Genomic DNA, 22,555 nt, shown 5'->3' with positions numbered 1-22,555 from the left:
AAATTGTAATACAAAAATACTATGATTTGAAAGAACCCCAGGATCTTAAAAACCCCCTATGAAATTATGAACTAAAACACTAGAACAACAAATGCATAACTCCTATCCAAAGAAGGTAAACCCCAACACAGTATACACATATTAGATATAATTATATAAACTGTTAGTGTAAGGTGAAGACCCCTCAAGGGAATCAATGAGCAGATGAAAACCAAAGCTCAAAACTGAAGCTAGAAAACAGAGCATTCGCACGTCCATATCAGCATTTGAAGCAGCAGAAAAACAACTAACATCCTCATACACCATCCCAACATTTTTGATAAAAGAAAAATCATATTGCATGCTATAAAAGTTACATATTAAATAATTCCTGCATCACAACAAAAATGAGGTATAACAAAAAGCTATTGCAATAGCAAGGACTATGAGCTATGGTATCTATTCATTAGGATCTCAAGCAACAAGATACGTAAAACAAGAGTGTAGAAGTGAAAAACTATATTCACACAAATTCAAGGAGAGGACTAAAAGTACTTTAAAGTTTAAACCATGAATATGGTGGCAGAAATTTAGAGATTTGGTCCTTGGATACTATGACACCTTGGCACAGCAAAACCCCGATTTTTGTCCCCTTGTATCTCCTTTACCATGGCAGATTCGACCTAATTGAGTTAATGAGTGTGTGTATGTGTGTTAGTGCCTTTGTTAGAGTGTGTGTATCTGTATTTCTGTAAGTCTTTGTCTGTGAATGTATGTTAGCCTGTGTGTGTGTGTGTTTGTGTCTGTGTGTGTCTGTATCTCTATGTTTGTGTGTGTGCGACTGTGTCTGTGTGTGTCTGTATCTCTATGTTTGTGTGTGTGCGACTGTGTCTGTGTGTGTCTGTATCTCTATGTTTGTGTGTGTGCGACTGTGTCTGTTTGTTTGTGTGTCTGTCTCTGTTTTTGGTCTACATATCTGTTAGTGTCTATGTGCTTGTTTGTGCATGTGTCTATGCATGTGTGTGTGTTGGGAAAAACAAGGCTCTCCTTAGGGCTAATCTAGTAACTTTTAAATGCATAAGCACAATTAACCTAGATTAATTCAATGTGTATATTATATTGTACGGCCATAACATACACAAGGAAAAAGATTGACATACTGTCATACCCAAACCCCAGACCCATACCCAAACTAGCAAATTAGTTTGAAACTATTCCACCTTTGCACGTCAACACACCCAAAAATTCTATAACATGATTTCAACGGGTTTTCAAATCTTGTCACATCAGCCATCAACAACTCACACAAGCGTACAATTTATGAGGCACGATTCATCCATTTGCACCATTAATTTCTCATGAAGTGCTATCTATTTCCAGTTAAGCATGCATGGGACTTACAAATATCCCCAAGCTTACATATTCAGCTGTTACAAGCATTATTGCTTAATGTTTCTGTAGTTGCAAGAGTGAATCACCCTGGCCTCTCCGACCTTGGATGCTGTCTGGCTAGCATTATCAGATATTTCAGTGACCGATGTTAGCTCAAATGACTCCCCCACTTCAGACACAGACAGAGATATTTAATGAGATTTCTTTCTTTCCAGTATTCATCAGCACATGAATTTGGGGCTCTTGTTTTCCCTCTACTGCTATTTGTTAGTGGCGCAGTGCTTTATTTTGTCTTCTGCACTTTTTCTTTTTACTTATAGGATTTTCTCTTCCTAGAGCTTTCTATTGTTAACTGATGTATCCTCTAGTACATTGAGCTACTTTTGATCATCTGTTAACATTTTTAAAATTTCTTTCTTTCTTTCTCAACTCTCATTTGTACTACAATGTAGTTTTTGTTTATCTAGTTCATTTCCTCTTATTTGGTCATCATTTTTAATAGGAAATTATATTTCTTTATTTTAGCATGTTGTCCATCAAACTACCAATCAAATACAGGTGACTCTCTTGACTAAGATGTCCATCACAACAATTTCTTTATCATAGTAAAACAGCATATCAACCACAACATTTAGCTGCTTGCAGACGTAAAGACTCATGCCCATCGAGAGTCAATACGTCTACATGAATTATAAACAAACTCCTCAAATATTATAATAAGTGTTTGGCTGCAGGTTGCATGGAAAACAATCAACAAAAGTCATTCTAAAGCATGACAACAAAACGAAATGGAAACTGTTGGGGAACCGCAAATACACACAAGAAAATAACAGTTCTCACAAAAACAAGTAAATCATCCTTTACTGGCACCTACAACTGCAATGGAAACTTATGCATTTACAAAGACATCACCCCTTGACTGAATTATGCATATTTACATCCAGTTTATAACCATACAGACAAAGGCATCTGTAAGGGGAATATCTAATTCTCATATTACACTCTATGTCAGTCAAATTGAAATGTAAACATTTCCCTCTCTATTTGCTTCAACAAAGTCATCATTTAATTGGCTTTGGAAATGGCAAAATACTAAAAGCCTAATATTCACTCTTAATCCATCTCCTAACAGTAGAGAGAGAAGTCCAGTCATATTGCATAATAAACATGAATTCATGATTGTCAGGCTAGGTACTAATAATTCACATGGCCATTTAGCTACTTGTTATTTAAGGAAGGTAATGATAAGCCAATATGACAACATGCCAGTCAATGTCTCATGAAACCAAATGAATGCAGTTATCCCAGTTCTTGTTTTGTATACAAAATAACCAGTTACTTTTATTATGGTACATTACCTTGGAGCTCCTGATTACTGGCTTAGGAATTGTAGGGATGTCATCTACGGGAGCAAATCTATCACCCTTGTTTGAAAAATGACCAACCTACTATGGTGCCTGATTGATGCAAATTCCTTCTGACACAACTCGCATACTCAAACTCAACTTAGACTTAACAGACCCAAAAAAATTCACTCAGCAGAAGTTTGGCAAAACTTAGCAACTTAAAAATATTTACATAAATTACTTGAACTTCTTGCTGATGACATTCCTGCCACCACTCAATTGTGTTTTATGTGACTAACTTGACCTTAGTAAAATTTTGAAACCCTTCAAACTGTCTCCTTTCTATTATGGGTATGATTTAGTGTTGATTGCCTACAAACAGTCGCTTACTAGAAGGATTTCACAGTTATTTTGGCAGAATAAAACCTTAATGGTTCAATTCCCAGTTTGATGCCAACACAATGCTGCTAGTTTGCAATGTTGTTAATATTGCCCGTGAGATGACCATGCGATTCCATGCTCTTTGTCATTTAAAACTGTAAAAAGACACATGATATAATGATATTGACCGACTGTTGATGCATGGGCAAAAGCTTAAGTCGTTGCTAGCGTTAAGTCTCTGATTTTGCGAATAGGCTTTCTTTTTAAGCACGGCATGAATTTTACTGTCAGACTCACAGATACTTGCATGAGTTCAAGTGCAAAACTTGCCAGAAACATATCCAGAAAACTCAGCGAGTAAAAACTAGAAAAAATCACAAGTGCTCAACTACTTGACAAGCACTCTGCGAGTAATTAAGCCAGGACTTCTGATACATTATGTGGATTTCCTGAATCTGCAAGATAAGTAAATCCCATTTCAGATCATGTAATCTATGCCATGCTTTAAACTTAAATTGGAGTCAGTTTCAGTACACAGATTTTTCCAAGTCGCGGAGGAAGTAGACTTCAACAAGATCCTCACAAAGCAGACCCAGGCAAACCCTCCTATTGAGAAATCTTTACTTTGCCTATACACTATTGTATTTTCTAAAAAACAGAACCATTAACAGAAAATATATAGGCTGTTTATTACATAAATTACAAATGCTGTTGAGCTTTCTCGTAATGAACATGATCATCAAGTTATCTAATTTAAATACACATGGAAAAGAAACAAAGAATATAATCTACCTTAACAACAGTTCCCAGAATGGCATCAAGATAACTGATGGAAATCCTGGATGAGAGATTGATACCATCTCTTTTAATGCCTGGAATCTCTTTCACATAAAGACGAAAATACAGATCTCCAGGAGGGCCCCTGCTTCAGGAATAAGCAATTGACAATATTACCACCTTAGCAACACAATATAATCCAAGAACATTATCACATGGATATTTATTTAGCATAGAACAAACGCTTTTGCAAACTACCAGCAGCAAGTAAAAACAATACACAGACCAACAGTAAAGAACTAAATCCAAATAAAACTCTTAACAAATCATTATGTATGTTAGATTAAATACCCCGTCTAGAAAACCTCCACCTTCAGAAATCAATTTGCTTTCTCCTTTTCTTCTCTTTACTATTAATCTCAATGAAAAGCATTTTGTGTTTTCAATGTCAACAACCATAAAACCTAACAGTACCCTTTACATTCGACAGTTATTGAAAAGATGTTGAATTTTCAAAATGGTCTCTTGCATGAGAACATGTATTCTAACACATAAATTGTGTTGCCTTCATAGCTTGTCCTATCTCCAATGTAGTTTCATCTAGAATATCGTTCATCCTTTGCTTGATATTAGATCATGTATACTATATTAAATAAAAATTGAAAAGAGTTCCATGTGTTTAGATCCTTGCAAATACAGAAGGATCAGAATTAAAGTTCTCCTGAAAACCATGAATCTTTGAGCATACAGCAGTCAAAAAAAGAGCAGAAAGATACAGTACCATAGAATAACCGTCTAGAATACCCTCACTATAATAATGATTGTAGGTAAATTGTAGACAATGGTTGCTAAATTAATTTTGCCACAGATGATTGAACAAGATATGAATCATAGATTAGAAAATCACAAAAAAACTACTTGACTTGCAGGGTCTTGCAAAACAAAACTGCTCCGAAAAACTCAGGGTCAACTTTTTGCAGAAAATCAACAAGTTATGCCTCAAAAATGCAGCAATGTTCAGCAAAAACCATAGTTGTATGGACACGGATACAGATACAGATACAGATACAGATACGGTATCAGATATGGATACAAACATTTTAGAAGACCCACAATATGGGTATGGCTGGATACGACATTCATAAAAAACCCATATGTATATATATATAACACATTTTTCAAAGTTATTAAAGGAGATTTTCATTACTTTAAAAGCAATATAGACAATTAATTGCTACATACATAATTATGAGTTAATTCAACAATTTGCAATATGCAAAAGATAGTAGAGTTGCATTGGAAGATAACCTTAAAAAATGGGTCACCCAAATAGAAAAACATTTCATTTGTCTTCCTCATTTGGTGTAGGTTTTGTTTATACCCAAAAAAAATGCAAGATTGAAGTTATTTTAAATTAAGTTAAGAAAGATCTACGTCAAATTTTAAAAAAATCAAATCACACAGTATTTGGCACAGTTGGAAAATCAAGGTTTTAAAGGCACATGTGGGTACAGTATCCAACGTGTATCTGCACTGTGTTGGATATGGATATGAGGATGCAAGAGCCCAAGGAGGGGCAGAGGTGTATCCGGCTAATCTAACAAAAACTCACCCAAACCATAAGGACATTGCAGGAGTCTTGTCGTGTGAAGACAAGAATGCAACAATCACAGTGTGATGGCATCCTTGACCCACACTTGCCAAACATCAAAAAAAGGCAATCCTGTCAAAACATTTTCCAATCAGGGCCCATTAAGGGCACATCTTCCAGTCAAGGACACGTCCTTTGATTGTCAGTGGATAATCAGATATCTGATGTTTGTCTGTGAACAAGAATGCATTGGACATTTCCAGTCACAAACAAGAAACTTGCTGGCACAAATGGGCAGTTTAAAACTAGTCACTTGCTGAGTTTTGGTGAGTTTTTGCCATGTCACCAAGTCCAAGTCAAATTTGGGCCTGCTTAGTTTTACTGAGTTATGAACTTTTAAACTCTGTTAAATGAATGCTGTATACTGTTGAATGAGGTAAGCTTAGCTACTTCATGTCATTATGAGATCAGAGTCTTCCAGCAACAAATTAAAACCACTTCATGTATAACCAGACAATAGTTTAAACATCATTCAATGTATGCATATCCACATCCATTTTATTTCCCGTTGTGAACCTTTAGTCTATACTATATAGTGAAGCTTTTACTTCCAACAAAACACAAATGAGGAATAAAAACAACCTTGTTAAACAAAGACAGCACAGAATTGTGAAATAAACAAAAATTGTGTTCCCTACTTCAGAAAATGTGAAATAGAGAACTTTTCAATGCAATTAACGCGGATGATATTTCACATAAGTGTCAATGTAGCTATTACCCTTTCTACGAAAAAAAAACCTAAATTTTGAAAAACAAAAGGTAGCTAACCCTTTCGGTCCTGCATCACCTTCCCCACGTACACGAATTGTACTGCCACTGTCAACTCCTGCAGGAACTTTTACTCTCAGATCCTTTTTTACTTGAACTCGGCCATCTCCAGCACATGTTCGGCAGTAATCCGATATGGTTTCACCTTCACCTCCACAGTTTGGACAGATTGAGACCTAATCCATACACAGAATCTAAAGGAATGAAAATGAAGAATGTAAAGCACAGACAACAATTAACATATAGTAATATACCATAACCTGGACAAGATAAAAAGAGAAAGAAAGAAAGATCAGCACAAAGGGAAAGAAAGAGAGATTAACATACATCATTGGCAACACTTTGCATTATAAAATGGAAAACAAGACAGCAAGGATGCTATTTTTACTCAGTAGATCTGAAAATAAGGGCGTCAACATGAACACTTGAATTTGCAATGCTGCTCAAACCTGTGAAAACAAGCCAAATGGTGTTTCTTGTGTTCGCATCACTTGACCCCTGCCACCACAAGTTGAGCATTTCTTTGGTCTTGAGCCCCTCTTTGCTCCAGTACCATTGCACACTTCACATTTCTCCAAATGGGACACCTCAAACTCTTTCTCTGCTCCAAAAATTACTTCAGAGAATTCCAAAGTCGCATCATATCTGTGAAATATTTCAGAATAAAAACCACCAATTTTGAGATTGATCAGTAACACTTTGAGAAGATAAACTTCTTTCTATCATTTTAAAACAAACCCGTCAACAAGTAAACAAAAAATTGAGTCTACCTGGTCATTTATAATTGTCATGCTTGCATGATTATAAAAAAAATTAAGGCTGATAAGGGAAGGTTGGGATTTTTCCCTAAAACATAATCCTAATGTTATCTCAGAAAGCCAGAAACAATCTTTCACGAAACTCCTCTTGAAAGAGGAAGTTAGAAGAGCACTTTTTGAAATGCACAGAGATAAGACTCTTGGGGTTGATTATGAAACTCCACATTTTGTACAACATATTATTTTCTAAAAGGAATGGAGATTTCAAAATGTATTGGAATTTCTATATTTTCACTAAAAATTGGCCAATTTTCCCTAAAACATATTCCTAATGTTATCTCAGAAATCCAGAAACAATCTTTCATGAAACCCCTGTTGAAAGAGTAAGTTAGAAAAGCAGTTTTTGAAACACACACAGCTAAGACTCTTGGGGTTGATTATGAAACTCTACATTTTGTAATGCATATTATTTTCTAAAAGGAATAGAGATTTCAAAATGTATAGGAATTTCTATATTTTCACTAAAAATTGGCCAATTTTCATGTGTTTTGTGTGTCAGAATAAACATTCAAATTCAACATGTTCCCCAAGATTTTTCTAACTTGAAGATTGATTGATAGGATGTGACACTCAACTTTATACAAGTATGATTTCCTAATCTGCCAGAAAGATCAGGTATTACAACCATTGTAACTAGACTCTAGTTCTGAGTGAAGTCAACTTGACCAAAATTGAAAAATGATAAACTATAGGATGAAAAATGATAAAAAACATTCACAAAACAAAACGTTTTTCACATTCCACAAGATTTCATTAACTTGAATACTGGTAGAGAGAATGTAATGCTCAACTTCAATCATATTTAGGTGTAATTTTCTAATCAACCCAAGAGATTGCGTATTGCAACCGTTTTAGCTAAACTCTGGTTGAGTGAACCCAAAGAAACCAAAAATGAAGAATAATAAAATATAGGAAATTTTCACAAAATAAAACATTCGTTACATAAGGTTAATAAGTTATCTAAAGAAGGTTGAAAACATGGATAACAACCAGTGGCCCAAGATTGCGATGGAAGAGGGTCTTAACCGTAGGAAAAACACTTGGATAAAATAAAACATAAAGTGGTTGAATAAATGGAACATCAAACTGCACGAGTGTCCTAATACCAACAAGGAAATAAAGAAGTTTGTCATTGAAAAGTTTCAAACTGTCATGTGGAATAACCACATTGGCCGCAAAAAGGCATATTGCATTAAAGAGTGTTGGTGTAATTATTTATTATTATAGGATATAATTACACTCTACTTAAGTTGACTTCAGATAATGAATCTCATCGTAGTTTGGATATGAGACGCTTAGGGAAGTGTGCACATGGGGATGATGCTTGTAGGAGAAATTCCACCTTTTGTGGTCTTATCTTGCCGTTACATTCCACATTCGATGGGTGATCCACCTCTTGTGGAATATTATATTATTTCTCCTACCTACCCCTACTTTTTCTTACCTACCCTTTGTTTCTCATTAAGCCACATGTCATGATTGTGTACTCACATATCCATTTGGCCTTGCCGATATAAGCAAGCCCATATTCATTGTATCGGTTAATCCAGTTGATCACTTTTGCATATTGATGAGAATACAATTTGTTCTTGTCAAACTCTTGTCTCTCTTTTGTGTGTTTTTCATTGTGCCCTTGATCTTGGCAAAATCTCACATGGTATCAAAGTCATTGGGGCTTCATTGATTGGTTTTGGGAGACATCTTGGAAGGCTTCTAGTTTTGGATCTGAGGTACTGCGCATTTTGGAGGCATCCTAGAGCGTTTTCGACCTCACTATTACATTCGGGAGGCCGTTTTCATAAAAATCGAGTATAAACTCGACCTATTTTGGAGGAGGTTGATTTTCCGAGCTTGGAGGAAAAATTTCGCCTATTTGGGTAATATCGTAAGGATTTTTTTTTTAAATATATATATTTTTTTTTTGCAAAAAAAAAAATAATATTTAATCCGCAGGAATTTTTTTCAAAGTTTTTTCTAAAAATAGTATTATTGTGGGGGAGGCCATTACCCCACCCCCCAACCCGTACTCCGTACCCTACCATCTGCAGGGACCTGTGCACCATACCTATCGCTGGCCACTTGGCGATCTCTAGCTCCCGACGGCAACCGCTGTCGGCCCTTGTTACCACCGACGACCTCCAATCGACGGCTCACGCCGATTGCTCCCGATTGCCTCTACTGTCGGCCCTTGCTACCTCCGACAACCTGCAAGCTCACGCCGAGTGACGCCACCCCATCTCCACAGCAGTCGAGGCCTCCACCACATCAGCACCCAGTTGGCACACATTCAGCGGGCTACGCAGGCGTACGGATTGCCCAGTTAGCGATCCAAATCACTTGCCACGTCAGCGCACAGTCATCAATCCGTATAGTGACACATCATTTGTCGTACACTCAGTCACCATGCCACGTCACCCTATCTGTATGGTTAGCAAGGATGTGTGACGGTTTTGTGACAGCTAGACAGCCGTCAAATTTAACCTAGCGAATTGCTGACGTCAACACTTCTTTGAAAAATTTAGACCCCTCACTATTGAGCAATTTGATTTTTTGGGTCAACTTTTAAGGCCCATAACTTGCTCAATTTTGCTCCTTTTTGGGTGCATTTTTTTATTTGGGCTAATTTTTCGTGCTCTCCACAGTGGTGTGGTTATTTTCTGATTTTGGTGAAAAGGTTTTTCAGAATTTTCAGATTCTCTCAGTTGTACTTGTCCAATCCTCAATTTTGCTACTTCAAAGGCTTCGTTTGGGCTCATAAGACCTCCTTTTCAGGTGTCGTATTTTTTGAAAGTGCATATTCTTTCGTCTACTTTCATAATCTGTCATCAGTTTGCAAAGATTTTGAGTGGATAATGTACTTTCAGAAATTAGTCTTTTGTGGCTTACTTGGTACTTGTAATTTGCTTGGATCTTAGTTTAAATCTCTTGAATTATCAATTTGAGTCTCTTTTGGCCTATTTGAGGCAGTTGTAAAGTTGTAATCAGAAGTCCACTTTGTCATTCTTGCAAGTGGCCCATAGTACACGCACTAAGTATAAAGTGCCAAATCACCTTTTGGGGGGAAGGTTCTTTGATTGAGTGAATTTGGGGGGGTGTCTTGTGTGATTGTGCTTCTCTTTCCTTGTGCTCTTTCATTTTTGTTACTATGGGTCCTCATAAATTTCCACCTTTAACTCCACATAACTATGCATCTTGGAAAATAAAAGCATGGAGCAAACCAATGGAAAAAGGATTCACGCATTACATAGATGGAACAATACCAGCACCAACAGATCCTAAGGTTGATCCTAATGCTCAATTAGAATGGCTCACTAAAAATTGCATGACTCTTGTAACTTTGCGTAAGTATGTATCAGATGACCTCATTTTTCACATTGAGAAGTGTACTACAATCAAAGAGGTTTGGGATATCTTTCAGAAATTGTATGGTCAAGTTGATGAAATCAGAGGCTACAAGATTGACAATGAGCTCACCAACTTGGATCCCAAGAGTTTTGATACAATCCAAGATTATGTCACCAAAGCAAATGAGCTAAGAGCAAAGCTTAAGGATTGTGGAATTGACAAAAAGGATGCTCAATTGATATTCAACTTGTTGGACAAGCTTTCACCCGAATATGCAGCATTTATTTCTAGCTTCCAAACCCATCGCTTGACAGTGTGGAATTCCTACACTATGCCTTCATTTGATGCTTTCACAGAAATCTTGATGTTGGAACAATCTAAGTTGTTGAACATGGGGATTCTCAAGTCTTCAAAGTCCAAGGCTTTGGTGGCTAATCAAGGGAGTCAAGGCAAAGATTCCAATAAGAAGAAAAAGCAATCTAAGTCAAAGCCACAGCAAGAAAAAGAACAATCATCTTCTCCATCACAAGGCAATTTTTCATCCTCTTCCAAGAAGGGGAATCCACCTAAGAAGGAAAAACCAACTTGTGCTTATTGCAAGAAGTATGGTCATGATGAGCATCGATGCCACACCAAGCAAGTTGATGAGTTGACAAATCTCCTTAAGAAGAACAACATCAATTTGCCATCCGCCTACAACAAGAAGGAATCATCTCCTTCCACTTCCTCACAGTCTAAGGGAAAAGGGCAAGCATTTGTGGCTACAACAAGTTCTTCACAGCAGTGGATACTTGACTCGGGTGCCTCTTATCACATGGGTTCTACAAAGGAGCAGTTTTCTTCATTGGAGCCATCAAAGGTACCTCACATTTACATAGGTGATGATACACAAGTTGAGGTTGAAGGGAAAGGTTCGGTTGCCATGGATGATAGAACATTTGTGAATGTTCTTTATGTTCCTAACTTGTCTACCAATCTTCTCTCTATCTACCAAATCACTCACTATGGAAATGGGAAAAAGGTTGAGTTTACACCTAATTCAGTTGTGGTAAAAGAACTGGATAATGATGCCTTGGTAGTAGTGGGACAAGTCAATGACAACTCAAGGCTTTATTCATTCTCCCACTTTGTGCCAAGATCTCCTTCTATGGCCTTGCTTACTCATTCAAATTCAGAAAGTAAGCTATGGCATGAGCGGTTTGGTCACCTCAACTACCGCTATCTTCAGCAGTTTAGCACTAAAGACATGGTCACAGGTCTACCTCGAATCAGTTTTTCAGAGGGTGTATGTTCAGGATGTTCCATGGGCAAGCATCCTGAGGAGAAGTTTGATAAAGGGAAAGCTTGGAGAGCATTGGAAGTTCTTCAACTTGTTCATAACAATGTAGCAGGTCCATTTCCATCACCTTCATTTAGTAGGGCCCGCTATGTCCTCACCTTCATTAATAACTACTCCCGCTTCACTTGGGTTTATTTTCTTGTTCATAAGAGTGAAGTGTTTGACAGATTTCTAGACTTCAAGGCTCATGTGGAGAAGCAATCTGGGAAAGTGGTCAAGATCCTTCGCACAGATAATGGAAGGGAATATGTGAACAAAAGACTTGAGGATTTTTGTACATTTGAGGGGATTGATCTTCAGCATTCAATTGCCTACACTCCACAGCAGAATGGAGTTGCAGAACATAACTCTCAAGGAAATGGCTAGTTGTATGATACATGCACGATCTCTTGATCCCGCCTTTTGGGCAGAGGCTATCAGTTGTGCTACACATCCAAAATCGGGTTCCTCACAAAGCTTTGACGGGTATTACTCCTTTTGAGGCTTGGGCTGGTAGGAAACCGATTGTGAGACATTTCAGAGTCTTTGGGTGTCCAGCATGGGCTCGCATTCCTCCACAGAAATGCAAGGCATTGGAACCTCAGAGTAGGCCTTGTATTTTGTTGGATATCCTGAGGTTGTTAAGGCATATCGATTGATGGATCCAGAGACACGAGGTGTTTATTAAGAGGAGTGTTCATTTTGAGGAAAGCTCTCCTAGCTTAGCCTCACTTCCCCCTCTACCTTCCTCCATTGTGGATAGTGATGAGAGTGATTCAGATGATGAGACTCCTTCAACTCCGACTCGTAGGGTTACACCTCCGCAGGGTCCACTAGCAGTTAAGGAGCCTTGTCCTCCACCTTCACCTAGACCTCGTTGGGCTCGACAAACACTTGAGTCAGCGGGTTCTCTTGTTGGGGATCCTTCAGATACACAGAGGACTCGAACAACATCAGGACCTTCCACATGCATACATTGCTACCGCTTCCAATCCACAAACATTTCAGGAAGCATCAGGGGTTCCCGAGTGGGACCAAGCTATTGAGGAAGAGTATAGTTCCTTGATGAGGAACAACACTTGGGAGTTAGTCCCTCTCCCTAAGGGGAGAAAGATGGTTCGATGTAAGTGGATCTATTGGACCAAGTTTGCAGCGGATGGTAATGTGGATAAGTATAAGGCTCGACTTGTTGCGAAAGGTTTCTCACAAGTTCCAGGTGTTGACTATACTGAGACCTTTGTGCTCGTAGCCAAGATGAACTCCATTCACTTGACACTTGCTATTGCAGCAGCTCATGGTTGGGTTGTCCATCGAATGGATGTGAAGAGTGCTTTTCTTCATGGGGATCTTGATGAGGAGATATATATGGAGCAGCCACAAGGTTTCATCTAGAATCCTTCATTGGTTTGCCGACTGAGGAAATCTCTCTATGGCCTTAAGCAGGCCCCTAGGGCTTGGTACGCCAAGATGGATTCCTTCCTTCTCTCAGCAGGGTTCACCAGGTGTCATTCTGATCCGAATGTCTACATTTTACGACAACATGACTCACACTTGATACTTGTGCTCTATGTTGATGATTTGATCATTACAGGGAGCACCTCATCCATCATTAGCAATGTCAAATCTGCTTTGCATGACAGATTTGCTATGACCACTGACTTGGGTCTTTTGCACTACTTTCTCGGGATAGAGATTTCAGTAACCTTCCGGGATTACACTTTCGCAGCCCAAGTATGCTCTCGATCTACTTGCACGCTTTCATATGGCTGATTGTAAGCCTTCATCGACTCCCTCTCTTTCAGGAGTCAAGCTTGAGGCTAAGTGCTCTTCTCCACCAGTTGATGCCACACTGTATCGTCAGCTTGTGGGTAGTCTCATCTACTTGACTCACACACACCCTGACATTTCATTTGCGGTTGGCATGGTTTCCCGCTTTATGCATGAACCACATGAGCTTCATTGGAAAGCCACCAAACGCATCCTACACTACATCCAAGGTACACATCATTATGGGATTCACTATGCAGCAGGCACAGGACTTCGCTTGGTTGGATACACAGACTCCGATTGGGCTGGCAATCTTGATGATCGTAAGTCTACTTTTGGTTATAGCTTCCACCTTGGTTCGGGCCCCATTTGTTGGCACAGCAAGAAGCAGCATGCTATTGCTCTCTCTTCAATTGAGGTTTGAGTATCGCAAGGCTATTAACGCAACAACTGATACTATTTGGCTTCAGCATATTCTCACTGAGTTTGGGTTCTCCACTCCATGGCCGACAATTTTGCATTGTGACAATTAGAGTGCTATTGCAATCTCGAAGAACCCAGTTCAGCATCAGCGGACCAAACACATCAAGATTCATATGCACTACATTCGGGAGCTGATTCAGGAGCAGGTCATTGGTTTGCAGTATTGTCCTACAGCGGAGCAGATTGCAGAAATATTCACCAAACCCTTCACTGAGAGTAAGTTCCAGCAATTGCGAGCTCTCTTGGGGTGCGGGATGTTTCATTAGGGGGGGTCAATTGACTTCTCCTTCCTCTCTTATGGGGTGGACTTTTTCCTCTTTGAGGTTTTGTCCTTCTTTGAGAGTCTCTTAGTACATTTATCTCTCTTTTGGGGGGGGGGTAAATTTTTTCCCACTGGGTTTACTCCCTTTCTCCGTTTGTGAGAGATTACATTGCATAGGTTTGCTTGCATTTGCATATTGTACATGGGTACCTATCATAGCCTAGTAGCCAGAACCCATCTTGCATTGTTGACTTGAGTCTTCATTCCCCTAAGTTGCACTTAAGGGGGGGTGTTGGTGTAATTATTTATTCTTATAGGATATAATTACACTTTACTTAAGTTGACTTAGGATAATGCATCTCATCGTAGTTTGGATATGAGACACTTAGGGAGGTGTGCACATAGGGATGATGCTTGTAGGAGAAATTTCACCTTTTGTGGTCTTATCTTGTTGTTACATTCCAAATTCGGTGGGTGATCTACTTCTTGTGGAATATTATATTATTTCGCCTACCGACCCCTACTTTTTCTTACCTACCCGTGTTTCTCATTGAGCCACATGTCATGATTGTGTGCTCACATATCCATTCGGTCTTGCCTATATAAGAAGGCCCATATTCATGGTATCGGTTAATCCAGTTGATCACTTTTGCATATTGATGAGAATACAGTTTGTTCTTGTCAAACTATTGTCTCTCTTTTGTGTGCTTTTCATTGTGCCCTTGATCTTGGCAAAATCTCACAAAGAGTTTAACCCAACTGGGGAACATGGAGAGAAAGCATATTTAGGAGCAGTTATTAAAGGGAAAACTAGGTTGTTAGTGGCACAGCTGAGGACTGGTTTGCATCATCTCAAGTGTGAAACGGATAGGTGGCAAAGGCCCAAGGAGTTATGGGAAGAGAGAACTTGTTTGTTTTGCGGGATGGGAGCAATGGAGACTGAATGGCACTTTCTTACTGAATGCACAGCGTATGATGATATTCGGGTTCAGTATGAGATCATTCTGAAGGCCAACAACATGCATCGGTTATTTGACGAGGACAAGATCAACCAAACGGCTAGCTTTCTAGTCAAGATTCATAGCAGGAGATCAAACATGGAAAAATATATTCAGGGGGTTTAGTGTGTGTGTTTTTCTTGGTCCCATAGACTGCTCAGTCTCATGGACATCAGTAAAATCATTCACTCATTCATTCCACAATTTACTTCACAAACATCCAAACAAACATATTCACATGTAACATATCTTATCAAAATATAATTCATTTGTCTTAAAACCTTGCTGCTGGTCCAAAAAAATGATCAGAATAGCTGAATTATACAACTTTTCTATGTTTTGGCATCAGTTAAGTTTTCTTTTCGCAAACTCTCCTAGTCTTGAGTCGCTTGAAAATGCAATTTAAAATTTCTCCAGCTCTTTAATCACATTTTCAAGTTTCTCAAAGAATCAGTAAGTCCTATTGTTGGTGTAATTTAGGCATATTTCACCTTGGTTTAATCTTTCCTAGGTCCTAATTACACTTTACTTAAGCTTGCTTAGGGAATTGCATAGGAGTAGTTGAAGCATCTGCACTTTGGGTGGACATTTCACTTTATCACATTATCATATCCACCATTCATAGTTGCACTTTTCCACCTTTGGTGGGTGATCCACCTTTAGTGGTGTTATCATGTGATCATTTTTCCACTTTAGGTGGGATGATGATTTTTCGCTCTACTTATCATGTCATGAGACAACGATACTTGTCATTGTCTCATTCACTCACCTTGGCTATATAACCAAGGGGGTCTCCTATGCACATGGGTCTAGTCTATTGATGAGAATACAGTTTGTTCTTGTCTCTCTTGTTCTCTCTTGTTATTGTGCTATTTCACCTATTATGACTTTAAACTTTATAGCAAGAAAATAAACCCTTCAATTCCTTGTTTACCAATGAAAATAAAAAACTAACACTGTAGGAATGCTTTGGGTCTCAACAATATCACCTACAGTGGAGAAATCAAGAAACAAAGAAACAAAGAAATTAAAACAAGTAAACAAGGGCATTAACTGCCACCCACATAGAGATACGGAGCTTGGGGACAACACTCTATATAGACTTATGTAAGAAAATAGGATTAGAGAGGAATCCATTCCCACACCACTGCATACAATTATGAGAAATGTACTCTGATCAAAGATCACCTCACATACGATTCAGCATCGAATTCTGACTCCAGTCACATTATTTAATTCAAAGTAGCCCTTTCAAATTGCTCACATATGACATCAACTGCTACTTTCAGTCAAATGCAATATGGCTCTAGAATAGGATTTGAAATATATCCAGTTTATCTCATACTATAAAACAAGTTGACATCATGATTAAATCTGCTTTGACATTTTTTGCTTAGATCACAGAGCAATTTTAATATCAGCACATACCATAATGTAAATTTTCAATACATTTCTCTCTTTAGTAGATATTCATTTTGTTCTCCATTTCTGTCTAAAAGAATATGCCATGGAAGATTAAGTTTATGCCTTCTTTCTCTTGAGTACCAGTGTGAAAAAAACATGTAGAACATAACAAATGCTCAAAGAAAAATTGCTCTCAATAACTGACTGGCATATCTTTTCCATGCATTCTTCAGATAAAAAGCTGGATAATTGAATGTAACATACCGAATATCATCACCCTGAATGACAGTCTCGCGCCTGCGTGTTCCATACCCAGCTTGACCCATGCCTGAAAATCCTCCCATGTTTGAACCAAAGAAAGTTTCAAACAAATCAAAAGGATTTGTCTGATAACCATTAAATTAACAAACAAGTAGTTAATATCTTTGAATGCCACAAGGTACACTCATTACCAAATTAATTTTCTGGAAATCAAAAAGACTCCTGTCATATAAAAAGAGAGCAAAGAAAGATTCACACAACATAAGCAAAGCCTGTATTCAAATTAGACAACAGTCAGCCACCATACTAAAAATATTCTATAGAATAGCTGGTAGATACCGTGTAAGCTCCTGCTCCTGCTCCAGCTGCTGCACCTTTTACTCCAGCTTCACCATATTGATCATACAAAGACCTCTTTTCATCATCTGACAGCACCTGAAAATGCTTTTACTTAGTCATAAATATACAGCATCTGGCAATTTGCTAACATCAAGCTCATCCAAAAAAGCCGATCTGGATGAACAAAAATTAAATGTGGACATTTGATATTCATATCAATTTATAATCCATTCAACACGACACTTTCCAAAAGAAAAGATTGCTTTGGTAAGTGCAGGCATAACTTCCACAAGTTATATATATGCCTTGAGAAAACACTAATCTTTAATGTCTTCCATCATTTTCTATGCTTATAACAGCCTCCAATCCCTTTTAATGCATTTGGACTGGTCGAAAAATGCTAGCCAAAGGAATGCCTAGTCATAAAACAAACAAGCAATTATTTGGATTCAATTTTCTGACACTGTCAACTTGTCAGGCAAAGGAGCTAGAAAAGAGGCCACAACATTTGAAGAAATTCAGGAATCTTTTTAACTGATATTAACCAATTGAATGGAGAAAACAGCTAATATGTATTTTAGGTGACACCATAGAAGCAGATATTGTGAAAATATTGTGATATCTCAGAAAATATTGGATCCCAGACAGCAGACCAACATTTTCCCTTTAAAGGCTGCAAACTGCAACTTTTTAGCTTGTTACAACTATATTCTATCCAATTTTTTATGCAACAAAACAGACATTTTTTAGGGTTTACTGAGCACTGAATGCTTATAATATCTTTGGGATGGCCAAGGTATTTTTGAAAGAGCAGCTAAATCAAATTACACTTAAGCATAATGTCAGAGCTTCAAATCAGAAACTATGTTATATTTATTTATGAATTTTTTCATACTCTGCAAATTTTACATCTTAAGTTATGGTGATAAGTTGATAACTGATATCAATGGCACCTCTGTTTATTCATTGTTTTGTTCAAATTCATGATGGGGAATAGGAGGATATCTCTGGTGGGAGGACAAATGGCCATAGTTCCTCTGACCCTTTTAAACCTTTGAGTGCAAATTCTCATGCACTCAGTGGAACTGTGGAAGTAAGAATGTGTGATCTATATCAGTGTCCCTGCACATCTCTTGACAATAGTGTTATGATGATGATAATGTATAATGTTCTGCGCACAATAGAAACCAGATCTCTGTTGTAAGCAATGGTCTAGGAGATGGAGGTGGTGAGGTGTTTGGTCTTCATGAGAAAAATGATGCCCTGCTATTTCTCTTGTCTACTGATTTAAAACATCAAACCATAGCATAAGGAATGAATAAACTGTCATGACCCTGATCACGTCAAATGAATATAATAATAGTATTCACTATCATATCACCAATAAATAAATAGATTTAGAAAATTGTCTTAATTAATAAGACTTCACAATTTCCCAAACCTAAGCCACCAACCCAATAGTTATTCGTTCCCTTGATCAGCAATCTGTAGTGCTAATAAATCTTTCAACAATATGTCTCTAACCCAGCACTGATGCATAGGAAGATTTACACACAGCAATCAATATACAACGGCACTTATAATTATTGTGGAGGAGCAATACCAATCCAGGCAGCAATCCCATTAGTTAAAAAGCAGCAATCTCATTATCAATAAAGCAACCAATCTCATTATTAATAAAGCAATAATGATTAAGAAGCGATTTCATTAAGATTAACAAACCACCAGTGAAGAGGCAGTGGATATGAATGAGGGGGCATCACTTTTAAAAGAGTTGCAACTGAATAAAGGACAGCACCTAACATTCCTCTTCAAGGGTATATAACCCAGATCAGCATTGGAATGAAGGACAATCAATCAGGAAATAAAAGAAGAGCAGAAGTACTCATACATCAAACAAGATCAAGGATATCGATCAGAACAGAAAACATTATATGTAATCTGCACTCATCTAAAAGGGATCAGTTGGATCCAAGCATCAGCATTCATATACAGCAGCCTTGTGTCCTATTCATCTTTGTGGTATGCAGCATGATAATGTTTTTATGCAAAATTCCTCACATGTTCTTATAGGCAATAATATGTATGCAACATGATAATCTATTTGATACATAACCTCTCATATATTGGATATAGGCAATAATATGTAATATCTAGATTCCTAGTCTATTGCTGCAATCAATCATGACTAGATTAACAAAGAAGTACAAGGAGGAAGAACAAAGACAGAACCTCCTTCTAAGTAGACCACCCCATGTTGGATGTCCAAGTGCCTGCCACTTGGGGCCAAGTGCACCCCTTGGGCATAGATGAAATGTTCTGGGCGCCCTATTGTGGCTTCCCCTCCAACCTTTACGATGATTGATTGAGAACACACTTGTATGTGGGTTAATGAAGTGGCACAAATAGGGAAGGCAGCGATGGGCTCCCCCAATGAGTAGGCCACCCCATGTTGGATGTCCAAAGTGCCTGTCACTTAGGGTCAAGAGGTGCAAAGACATGCCCTTGAGGTTTGATGAGGGATGTTTTGGACGCCCTATCATGTTTCTCTCATTGACCCTACAATATGGTTGATTACTCTATTTAAGTATGTTGCCTATTTATTCTTTGAGTTCAATATGATTTAATGTTATCACAAATGATCACTAATACAATGGATTATATATACATTTGTTTGTAATGAAAGAACTGGTCTTATGAATTACATTTCCAATATTGTCTAACATGATTGTAGGCCTTAAACCAAGATTTATCTTGTTTAAAGCATTTTAATTGGTGAAGTTATAACTCTTCACTATATTAAATTTCTTATTCTAATGGAACATATGATTTTAGGGCAAGATTTAGGGCAATCCCAAAAGGGAACATTACATAAACATCAGCAGATCCCTTAGTACATGCTTTACATCAGATTAGGAGGAATTAGGACCTTGTATTGTTTTTTAGCAGTAAATAGTGGTAATAAGCACATGACTGAACTATGTGATTGTAAGCAATCAGGTTTATTGCATACAATCACATCCACCAGTATAAGAAAATCTAATCTATTTAACTTGTTCATATATAAATGCATGATGATCTAGCATCATTTCATTATGTATAACCGATTGCAAAAACATCACAAACTGCAGTAATGAAGTTGCAAGTAAAATGAGGTTGTTTTTCCACATTTAGGGCGAGTTGGGGTGTGGGGACCCACCAACAAGCAAACTTTGCAACAATGGCAATATTTTTTCACAAAAAACTATTGCTTTTTATTGGGGACAATTGATTGTTTCAAGGACAATAAACCATTCCCTTTTAATTTTTGGAACATCCCCAACTTTTCGGAACACCCCTTCCATTTTCTTTAAATTGGAAATGGCTTAAAAACAATCCCTAGGAGTCCCTCATTCCCAGAATGTTCTGGAAATGGGAACACCCCAAAAAATGCAAGGGACATGTCCCTGGGATTCCATGAGTTTATCTGCCTCCATGTCTAAATGCGCAGGAACTTATTAGGGGTTATTAGAAGTTAGAACCACATCCTTAAGACACTTCACACGGTTGTTTGTTTGATTTAGGAATGTGCAAGACCTTAAATTATCAAACCTGCATACAAATACAAAGTGGCAGCCTAATAGGGATGTAATATCCCCAATTAAGCATTTTTTCAATATACTGATTTTTTTTGTAATTTTCTAGATTTCTAAACAAATAAATAGTTCAATCCAGCAAAATGAAAGAGATGCTAGGGCTGCAAAATTAATGGCAAACATTACCAATCCCTCACATACTTATTTCATGATCACTGCACTCTGATCTAAACATATAAATAATGCAGGCCACAAACTCTCAAAACAGCTGTACAACATCAAATACAAGTTGGAAATTAACATCAAATTCCTCCAAACTGATTGGCCCTTGTGCAGAAATTAATAGCAGCAATAATGGATGATGCAGCTGCCCAAAATGCATGAAACTCCTTCAAAACCCTCAAATCTGTAATTCACTCTGCTTATATAATTATTTCTGAATTTCCTGGATGATGTACAGCCTTGAAAACCAACTCAAAAGCAGCAAATATCCTGGATCTAAGTCGCCTTGCTTGATAAATTTTCCTCAAATGTTTTTGGAAAGTAATACTATCTTGAAAACCCCCATAAATCAGCAACAAATGTCTTCAAAATGATTCGCAATATGCCCTTGTAGAAAAATCTCTAAAAATAATAATTAATCATCTGCTTGCAAATCCAATCAATCGATCTGAGATTTTGCACAAATTGCCTAACTAACTCAACATGCAAACAGTTTTCATCCCTGGATGCCAAACTCGAAAGCTAAAGCTCACAAAATGAGGTTTCCTCCTCCCAAATCACTGAAAATAGCTGAGATAGCAGGTTCGGCCCTCCTACACCCCATGCTCAGACCAAGTCCACCCGGGTTCAGGTTTGCACCTGAGTCCAGGTTGGGTTCACGTTTGCCACCTTCAATAGAAAATGTGAAAGTTTATAATGAATAAAACATTAAAAATTATTCAAAGTTTACTATTCAATTGAAGTTGTATAATAAATTCATTGATTATTATATATATTATTATTATATAATATAAGATAATATAATAGATATTATATTATATTATAATATTGTATATTAATATATATAATATTATTAATTCATTATATATTACTATTATATTATAATAATATATATATATAGATAGATAGATAGATAGATAGATAAATTTTGCATATAATATTATAATATGTATATATACCAAAGTTCCCAAACTCAGACTCGGCTCACTCTCGGCAAGGCCAACTCAACTCATGACTCGGCTACAACTCGGCAACGACTCAACAATGACTCCGCAAAATCTTGAAATTATATACTTTTACAATTATATATATATATGAAATTATATATCATATTCCATGACTCGGGCCGAGTCATAAAAACTCGGCAAGGTCGACTCGGATAACTCGCACGACTCGCGGCGAGTTTGGGAACTATGATATATACTATTAAATGTATTTGATTTTTGCATACACACACACACACACACATGTACGAACGAACCCAACCCAAGAACCCAAAGGGCAAAAAGAAATTTGCCCAAACCCAAACCGGTAACTTAGCAAAATAGCAAACAATTTCCATCCCTAGATGCCAAACTCGAAAGCAAAAGCTCACAATAAAAATCCCAAATGTGGCTAAGCACCCTTTAATATAATTTTCCAATTTGATCCCTTGATTAAATTTCCCTCTAGTTAGTATTTAAAAATAC

General features: G+C 37.5%; 1 protein-coding gene across 4 annotated transcripts in view; it reads right to left on the bottom strand.

Annotated features, from left to right (window-relative positions):
• The window catches only part of LOC131033880 (uncharacterized), an 84,928-nt gene that overhangs the window by 31,555 nt on the left and 30,818 nt on the right, over positions 1-22,555 (bottom strand). For all 4 annotated transcript variants that reach the window (XR_009103696.2, XR_009103694.2, XR_009103693.2 and 1 more), the window contains exons 3-7: positions 17,290-17,385; positions 16,954-17,075; positions 6,744-6,939; positions 6,295-6,470; positions 3,891-4,020 (exon numbers count right to left, since the gene is read on the bottom strand). Coding sequence is in view for 1 of the 4 variants with exons in the window: in XM_057965181.2 (XP_057821164.1) it covers positions 3,891-4,020; positions 6,295-6,470; positions 6,744-6,939; positions 16,954-17,075; positions 17,290-17,385 (720 nt within the window). In the remaining 3 variants the exon portion in view is untranslated. The remainder of the gene's footprint in view (positions 1-3,890; positions 4,021-6,294; positions 6,471-6,743; positions 6,940-16,953; positions 17,076-17,289; positions 17,386-22,555) is intronic.

This window comes from Cryptomeria japonica, chromosome 5 (genome assembly GCF_030272615.1).
Source record: "Cryptomeria japonica chromosome 5, Sugi_1.0, whole genome shotgun sequence".
Lineage (NCBI taxonomy): Eukaryota > Viridiplantae > Streptophyta > Pinopsida > Cupressales > Cupressaceae > Cryptomeria > Cryptomeria japonica.
This window is presented reverse-complemented; position numbering and strand designations above follow the sequence as displayed.